The sequence below is a fragment of the Sceloporus occidentalis genome, unplaced genomic scaffold, assembly GCF_023333645.1.
Source record: "Sceloporus occidentalis isolate IW3139 unplaced genomic scaffold, rSceOcc1.0.p SCAF_404, whole genome shotgun sequence".
In the NCBI taxonomy this organism is placed as follows: Eukaryota; Metazoa; Chordata; class Lepidosauria; order Squamata; family Phrynosomatidae; genus Sceloporus; species Sceloporus occidentalis.
The window spans coordinates 89,210-98,763 of NW_028317384.1; the positions used below are offsets into that span (position 1 = coordinate 89,210).

Sequence of the window (9,554 nt, forward strand, 5' to 3'; positions counted from 1 at the left end):
CTGCTGAGCTTACCTCATATTCCCGACTGCGCATGCGTATATTATCATATGACTGCTGCGTTATCATCCTAGAGGTATGAACTTTAGAGACAACAAGCAGTACAGTTAGCGGCATCTTCCATGCCGACAGAGGTGGTGGTAAAGATTTTTTATGTCTCACGTGTGTAGAAATCTTCCTTTAGACCTGTGCGCTCACCTTGTGGATGACATCAGAGCTGTGAGTGACCCCCGAGCCAGTGAATGGAGGCATTAGTGCTGCAGGGGGGGAATTGGCAAATCACCTAAATCATGTTATATTAGTGGTGTGTACATGCTCTTCTAATACATTGAAGCACAATAATTAATGTGGTCATGAGGCCCCATAATTTTAATCTGAAGAAGAGACCTCTGAGGCCCCGAAAGCTTTTATGCCTTCACATTGTTTTCTGTGTTGGTCCAATAAAAACTAAAATCACCCTTACCTAAAGATTCAACCGGAAATTAGAATATAATATTTTGTTCCACAGTCCATCAGACGAAACTGTCTGGTAAGCTTGATCACTACAGCGCTGCGGAATAAGATGGCGCTATATAAAAATATAAATAAATAATAGAGGGGGCGCTTTTTGATGACATCGCTGTTTTTTTTCCTCCCTGCTGTAGAACTGTTGCTGGCATTGGAATTCTGACACTCTGTCCGTAAACTGCCAGAGCTGTCGCTGAGCCTCCTCGGTCTCATTCTGGGAACTCTGGCTTTAAAAAATATTAATAGAGCATCACAAAGAAAGTCTTTGTAAGAATTTGGGCAAACCCAAGCCACCCCCCAAGCATTACGTGCCCCCACAAAAGGGCCAGCCAGGCAATAAGAGGTTTGGGTCCAAAATAGGGACCGTCCTGTATGTTAACCATTTGTATGATTTCTCGTTATCTGAGCCAGTCTAGACATGCACTCTGTCCATGGTGAATACTGATGATCTGCACGTGGAGTGGACACTCAGGCCAGCCGGAGTACATGGGCTGATCCGCAGTTTGGGTACCAAGTTCTGAGATTCCCTCTGCACCCCCCTATATCTCACCCCTCCTGTGCAAATACCCCCCTAACTGCCATCTTCGTCTCTCTTCTACCGTTATTACCTCTTCCCACTCCCGTATTCAGGATTTGCCCCGCGCCGCACCCCTTCCTACTCCCATCTTCAGGATTTGGCCCCTTCTTTGGAATTCCTTTCCCCCGTTCCGTCAGGCTCTCTCCCTCGTCTGTGTAAAACCTTTCCGCCTAACACTCTCAGCCAGCATCCTGATCAACCCATCTGAACGACCAACAGTCTCAAAAGCTCATCCAGACCCAACTCCCCATCCCAGACATCCTCTCCTACCCTTAACCACCGACTAGATTGTAAGCTCCCGGGAGCCGGGCCGTGTATTGTTTGTGACTTTAATTTCTTCCACTGGTTGCAGCAGCGCTACGGAATCTGCTGGCGCTATATAAATAAATGTAATGTCGACCCCTCGCCAGCTGAATTCTCTTTACCTATGTACTGATGGTATGTAGCCCAGAATGCAGTTTGGCTACAATAATGTACAGATTGCCAATAGTAATGGTGGCTGGTATAGTTCAAATCCCAGAAGGGCCACAAACACGGAGGCCGAGAGAACTACAAGTCCCACTATCCATTGCGGCTACCGACCTCTCCCAATGCAGTGCTTGTGGGCTCTATGCTGGGATTAAAGCAGGCCAGCTTTCCGTGTGATTGCCGCCATGTAGAAGGCAAGTTATCAATGAGAATGGCTTTGGAAACATGTTATGTGTTATGTGATGCGGGATACAATGTATCAATGTGTTTCCATAACAATGGAACAAAGAGCTGCTGCAGTGCACCAGGGACTCCAGCAGGGGGCAGCACATCCTCTGCTTCATTACCAGGAGACAGGGGCGGGAGAGGGGAGCAAATCACATCGCGCTGAGTCTTTCCCCCCCTCCTGGAAGCCCAGAGCTGGTTGGATGAGCCCGAGATGCCAGGGAGCTGGGGAAGCAGGATCTGCCCTCCTTCTGTCATCAGATGCTGCTTGTGTTTCTCCCCAGCACCCACTGCCCCCTCCCCAATGCGGCAGAGCCGGAGGAGCCCCTGCCTCCATCACTCCCTGGAAGGGTTAATGTGCATATGACCACCGGAGAGCATCCCCAGCACCCCTCTCCCGGAACCCAGGGGCAAATCCGCTGCAGGGGCGCATCTGTATAGTGCAGGCATCCCCCAGCAGGGAGGCACAGATTTAACCCTTCCCTGGACCTTGCGCCCCCCGGAGCCCGGATGGACATTGTCTGCACGCAGGTGGATTTTCTTTTGTAGAATTTATTTTGCCTCTTATGAAATGATCGGATTATTTAGCGCAGATTGAGCAAACTTCGTCTCCCCTGGACTGCCCTCCCACCCCTGCCTTTTGTTGGCTTTATTTGCCCAAAACAGCCGATCTGTTGCCTGCAAGCCTCAGAAATACCCCTGTCTTTTTTTTACCATTGTGATGATTTCTGAACAACACGCGAATAAATCAATAGAGGATCAGTAAGCGGAGGAGGGAGCGAGAGAGAAGCCATAGGCAGAGCCTTTTGTGTTCCAGATCGCATCCTCCCGTCTGCAGCAACAGACTGGAAATCAGCTTCGGTTTAAATCCCCCCCCCCCACCGGTGACCGGGTGCGGATAACGAAAGGAGCGCCCCCCTCCATTGCTTTAATAACGAATGTTTATGGTCTCTGAGACTGCAAATAAAGCGCGATCAGGTTACCAGAGACCCCCGCAGTCCAGGATTCCCAGTGAAGATCAGGGATTTCGGGGAAGGCTGCGCCTGTCCTGCAATGCAGGAAGCCAAGCGCTGTCACTCTCATTCCTCCGCTCGCAATTAATTAGCTGCAGCTGGTTGAGTATTGGAGCGATCGCTGCCCTCAGAGGCTGATTTGCCTGCACAGCGTTTACGTCTCGGAGCGCCTCTTCTAGCCGGTATGGGGACGGTGCTGTCTCTGTCTCCGGGGTCTCGGAAGGCCAGCCTGTATGACGATGGGTCTGGCTCGCTGGCACATTACACCAGTGTTAGCAAGGGCAGCGGCCAGAAGCCCGACAAGACTCTAAAGAGACACTCTATGTTTATCCCTGCGCTCACCTGGAAGAGGCTGGTTGCTTCCACCAAAAAGAAGACCTCCAGGAAAGGGACGGTCAACAACAATTACCAGAAGGACGTTGCCCACTTGAACCACGAGAATGTGAAGAAGTCCCTGTCGTGCGCCAATCTCTCCAGCTATGACAGTCAGCCTCTTGCGCCTCTTGGCTCCAAGCAGATCTCCTCCATCAAGAAGGTCTCCAGCACCACCGGTGGAGGCTCTCCGAAAAGGGTCATTGTTCAAGCCTCGACCAGCGAGCTCCTGAAATGCCTCGGGGAGTTCCTTTGCAGACGGTGTTACCGACTTAAACATTTGTCGCCCACAGACCCCATTCTGTGGCTCCGCAGCGTTGACCGCTCCCTGCTCCTCCAAGGATGGCAAGACCAAGCCTTTGTTACACCAGCCAACGTAGTCTTTGTCTACTTGCTTTGCAGAGATGTCATTGATGGAGACTCGGTGGCCACCGAGCATGACTTGCAAGCCACTCTCCTGACCTGTCTCTACCTGTCCTATTCCTACATGGGTAATGAGATCTCCTACCCTCTCAAGCCCTTCTTGGTGGAAGCCGGTAAAGATGCCTTCTGGGACCGTTGTCTTTGCATCATCAATGCCATGAGCGCCAAGATGTTGAGAATCAACGCCGATCCTCACTACTTCACCCAGGTCTTCGCCGACCTCAAAAACGAAGGGAACCGCGATGAGTTCTCCAGAGTTCTAGATCGGTGACTGTCCCTGGAGAACGATGGTCCGGATTTATCACAGCACTTGAAGGTCGGTTGCGATACCCACCATCGCCGGCCAGCTTTGATCCAGTAGCCAAAAAGGACCATGTTCCAACCTTTTGTGCTTTGTCCATGTTGGGAAGTTATGGAAACCCAAGGCGTCTTGGGTCACTTTAGGCCAAGAAGTGCCTGGCGCTCGCCCCATATCTTCACTCAGTAGTATCTTTTTTTGCTGGACCTCGTTATGTTCCTCTCTACATATGGATAGCGGCTGCTAAAAAGAATGATTTCCAAAGCGCTCCCAATCCATGACCTCATCAGTATTTCCTCATCAGTATCGGACAATCCCCCAAAACAACTCCCATCCACCTCGTATCGTTCATTCAAACAAAAATCCGTGGACTTTCACAAAGAGCTGACCCTCTTCTGCCGGGAAGCGGTGATGCCGGTGTCTCCAGCCTGCTGACTCGGCGCGGTGCCGGCGTTGCCCCCGTTGCCCCCGTCCGCCGGACGCTCTTTTGCTGTAAATCGAACGATTCTTTACCGTGTTTGGTTCCATGATGCGATGGGTCAGCTTTTACTTTCAGGGGTTTGTTGATTCGATTACCTCTTATAATTTATTTATTTTCGGGGGGGGTTGGGTTTTGGGGTTCCGGATGTCGGCCGGCAGACATGTTTTTGCCGCCTGGCCCCGGTGCTTGCTGGGAATCTTGTTTTGAAGTCTGTCCGATTGAATCAGGTGGATTACAATGCGGTGCCATCTGCGGAGGGTTCGGTCCCGCCGGGTGACACGCAGATTTGTTTAATTCCGTAATACGGCACGACTAACCAGTTTTAGGGCGTTTTAAGTGTTTTTAATGGTTTTGGTCGTGGTGCAGGAAGAAGCCCTTCCCCCTCTTGATGTCTGGGGGGGGGGTAATAAGTCATTTATGGAGGCAATATGTTAACCCTTGGTAGGGGGGGGGTTCCTGCTTCTGTACGATCCCAAATGCAGAGTATTACAGCCGCATTGTGTTTAACCCCTTGTGCTCCACCAGGCGGCTTGGTGTTTTGAAACGCATTGCTCGGTGCTCCGGAGAACAAAGTGTTAATGGATTGTCTATCGTTTGCTGCCACTTCTGCCAAAATATTCCTCCCCGATTCTGCGTCTTTCTGTGTAATGGGCAGATGCCGCTGCCTGCTGCTCCTCAGAGTGTTGAGCGTCTACATGCGTGTAACATGTATGTGCGGATTACACGCAGCAGCCATGTTTGATTTTCTTTGTTTGTTTGCCTGGTTTTTTTTGTAAACAAGACGGTGATTTAAAGCAAACATTGCCGGTGTGCGTGTGATATGTTTGTTTGTATGTGCGTGCGCAACCGTGTAATGAGTGTAACACACGCAATGATGTTTAACTCATTCAGCGACCAGAGTGCGATCGCTCACTAAATGAGTTAAACGCGATTCCCCACCCTCGGCCATCGTTCAGCGAAGTGTGAGCTCTTGTGGTGCGGATTGCACGGCGTCTTTATCCGGGGGGCTAATCTGCCTTGTGGACATTTTAAGTTAAATCTGTGCGCGCTGGCGAGGAGACGTTACGACCGCTGCATGCTGGGGCAACTGGGGGAAAAACCGCAGGGTTAACCCAACCACCGGGGTATCTACTGTCCACAGTGTCCATGCCCCATGCAGCCCCGCAGCACATGCGCCACTGAGAGCCCCTGTGAAGGCAAAATGGGGGTTTTGAGGTTTTACTCTCTTATATTTTATCAATAGCTGAGCCGGACCCCCGCGCAGGCCCATTCGATGCAGCTGTGTGTGAATGCAGAGGGTTAACTGTAACGCACCCTGTCGGCTGTGTGTGTTGGGTGTTGCAGATCCGCTTCTCCTAATTCCCTGACCGATGGGCCGAGATGTTGGGTTGAAACCCCTCTGGTACTGGGAGGGTTAAAAATGCTGGTACTTGTTGGTGTTTTCCTGGCCAGAGACGTGAAAGGGTTAATCCGTGCAGCTGGTACTGACCCCTGATAATGTACTTTATTCTTAAATTCAATTTGTTGATAATGCGACGGCCTCCTGCGTCTCACGTGTTTGACCCGCTGCAGCTGCAGCTTGGCCTTTAACTCTTCCCCAGCTGGCTCGGGGGGGGGGGGTTGGGCAGATGGGGCATGTTCTGGAAGTTGCCCCCGTTCATTAGTGTCCTGTGACGTGTGTAGTATGTGCTGACTTCTTTCTCCCGGGGTAATGTAGCGTGTTGTGAGACGTGTTCCGTGAAGCCTGGCGTGTGTGACGACATCTCCCCGTCTCCTGGTTCGTTCGATTTGATCAGTAAATTATAATTATTACTGCGGGTGGGGGGGGTGTTATATATATATATATATATATAACCCGGGTGCATGCCATTCAAAAAAACAATTAGTGCTAACTCCACCCACTTTGTTTTACCGCACAAGTTAATTCAGAATGCAGAGGATTTATCATTTTAATTGAGAAATAATACTGCATGCAGAGAAAACGGGGCCGCGAGAAACATCAGGTTTTGGGGTTTTTTTATTTAACAGATGGTTTTCTAGAATGCTGTATTTAACCCTTTGAGTGACGCAGATATGCAAAGGGTTAAATAAAGATCTGGCTGCCGTTTCTGGTGTTAGAATCTGTCGGCGGTGGATATTGCGATTAGACCCGCCGCGGTGCGTAGTGTGACTGAGCGCTTGGTCTCCATGGCGTTACCGTTTAGTAGAACCGCGCTGGATAGAACCGGTTTAACCGCCGGACCCGGCGCCGTGCGTGAAATCGCACCGTTTTTATGCGGTGATAATTTGCGCCGACGCTTCTCAATTAATTATTTTCTTAGCTGATAAAAAAAAATTAATGCGGTTCTAACGGGTTCTAGAGCGCCTTGTGTGTTCTGGACAATTCCTGGCACTCTTTTTGTTCCCCAAACTCCGGTTCCTGAGATACATTTGTACTGATATATAAAAAGAAAGCAGATTTAAGCAAACCTTTGTCCAGCCGTTGGTATCTAGATACGGTCGCCTACGGCAACGCCTCGAAAAGATCCAGAAAAGATTTCTACAGCGAAGCTTTCTGATTGGACGGCGCCGAAGACTCGGCCAATCCCAGGTCCTCGGAATCTTCTGAAACCCTGATAATTATTTCCCGGTCCCCGGGAATTCCGTGGCTTTGGCCAATTTTCTCGTTGACCCAGAAACGGTTTAGATCTATTGGCCGGCTTCTAGACCCTGACGTCGGGGGGCTTCGGCCCGGAGAGACGTCTTCTGTAGGGTTCCGGCTGTGTGATCGAGAATCGATATTTGGGGAAAACAAAGGGGTTAAAAGCCAAGAACGGGCAAAAACCCCAATATAATGGGAATGAAAGACGAGTGTTTTTGTTTTTTCTTGATCTGCGTTCTCCGTGTTCTCGATTATGTTACGTTTCCTTCTAAGTTCTAGATCAGAAATCGCTGCTGCTTGTTCTAGGTGTTGGTCAGACGCTGTCACTTCTTGCCACATTTCCTGTCCCGGGTCCCGCATGATGTCACCCGATGGACCTGATCCTGAAAGCCCAGATCTAGAACTGGTAGATTGCGATATCCAGAACGGCTTCTTAACCAAACCATAGCCCCCCCCAGGATCACCCGGAAGGAAGCAGCCGTTCCAGCTGTTGAGCCACCCCACAATCCTAGGATAATGGGAGTTGTAGTCTGGCGGTTGGATCCACCTTCCTTTCCTCTTTTCGGGAGACATCGAGGATTTGCTGCTGGGGGTTATGTCTACAGAACAATTGCTCTGGTTGCTATGGTGATTGCTCCACTTGTACCGCTGTTCTCCGGAATGACTCTGTCTTTGTAACCCCGTAGCCCCTTTTTTAGCTCCTGGGTCCCCACGGGTGGCACCTTTAAAATATTGGGGTGCCGATTCTCCCCCGACTTTGTATTTAGAAGTAAATTAGTTTTATTAACGCTCTAAGTGAAGCCGCGCTGTCTGTAAATACGTTCCGCCGACGGGAATTATCGCTCTCTGTTCCGTGTGTGTGGTGCATGCAAGAATTTGGTGTTGACTTTTTCCTCCCCTCTTTGTAAATGCGTTTCTGGGAGGAGCGCGGGGCTCCGTCAGACCGTTTCCTCCTCGCGGATCGGCGGAGATCTGCGCAGAACGCGTCGGGTTCTCTCCGGTTGTCTTTTTTTTTATACGTGGTAACACTGGAATCTCTGGCTCGAAGCTCAGGGGTCTTCGCTCTGTTTCAAGGGTACCGAGGCTTCGGGGGCTTTTATTTATTTATTTCGGGGGGGGGGCATTTGCCACGATGACCAAATGGCTGGAAATTGAAGTAAAAATCGTCCCCGCCGGGTTCTGAGGGAACGAGAAGATTCCACAAACTTTACAGAATCCGCGCGAAACGGAACCCGGACAGCGATACCCGGAGCCCTTCACCCAGCCAATGAGACGGCCGCGCGGGGTCTGCGGATGGGACGGGGTCCCCTCAAATCAAACGACTATAACCGTGGCACTTTTTTTTTTTGTTAAAAATAAAACATTTCAAATGGAACCAACGGCTGTTTATCCAATGATCTTCTTTATTTATATTACTGTATACAGCGCTGGGGGGTTATATTACTGTATACAGTGCTGGGGGTTATATTACTGTATACAGCGCTGGGGGTTATATTACTGTATACAGCGCTGGGGGTTATATTACTGTATACAGCGCTGGGGGGTTATATTACTGAATACAGCGCTGGGGGTTATATTACTGTATACAGCGCTGGGGGTTATATTACTGTATACAGCGCTGGGGGTTATATTACTGTATACAGTGCTGGGGGTTATATTACTGTATACAGCGCTGGGGGTTATATTACTGTATACAGTGCTGGGGGTTATATTACTGTATACAGTACTGGGGGGTTATATTACTGTATACAGTGCTGGGGGTTATATTACTGTATACAGTGCTGGGGGTTATATTACTGTATACAGCGGTGGGGGTTATATTACTGTATACAGTGCTGGGGGGTTATATTACTGTATACAGCGCTGGGGGTTATATTACTGTATACAGCGCTGGGGGGTTATATTACTGTATACAGTGCTGGGGGTTATATTACTGTATACAGCGCCGGGGGGGGTGATATTACTGTATACAGCGCTGGGGGGTTATATTACTGTATACAGCGCTGGGGGTTATATTACTGTATACAGCGGGTGATTCGAGAGACCCCGAGCCTCACTGCTGACCTCCGCGTGGGTAGTCTCCGCAGGTCCCGGACCACCAGTAAAGATAAGACACAGCGGGCCAGATGCAAAGTAACTCGGGAAAAAGTACGGGCAGAGGGGCGACTAGAGAACAGGCACCGGGGAGGACTAAGGGGAATATGGGGTTAGGGGGAAGGAACGTGTCTGTCCGGGGGGAAACAACGCAAAACACATCACAACCGTAATGTAACACGCTAACCAGAACACGCAAAAAACACACGAGAGAAACGGTGAGGGGCGCTGCTTCCTGCGGACCCCCGCTCCTTATATTAATAAATAATGTAAAGCCCCCCCGCAGAGAAGGCGGACATCTTAAAGGTGGCGGCAAAGAAACATGAAGTGGGGCACGGGGCAGGTAGGGGAGGAGCGGGGTACCGGCAGGGCTGGGGTCACCTGCATCATATACATGATCTCAACTCAAATAGAGGGCAATAAGTGCCCCCCCCACGGGCATCTTCTGGGCCAAACC

General features: G+C 50.2%; 1 protein-coding gene across 1 annotated transcript; it reads left to right on the plus strand.

Moving 5' to 3' along the window:
• The first annotated feature begins 2,972 nt into the window (after positions 1-2,972).
• LOC149272864 (cyclin-dependent kinase 5 activator 1-like) lies at positions 2,973-3,854 on the plus strand. The gene has a single exon (XM_089506653.1). It carries the CDS (start codon positions 2,973-2,975, stop codon positions 3,852-3,854), a length of 882 nt encoding a protein of 293 aa, XP_089362779.1.
• Positions 3,855-9,554: the final 5,700 nt, after the last annotated feature.

Excerpts from the sequence above, each read along its gene's own strand:
- LOC149272864 (XM_089506653.1), top strand. The coding sequence starts at position 2,973 with ATGGGGACGGTGCTGTCTCTGTCTCCGGGGTCTCGGAAGGCCAGCCTG.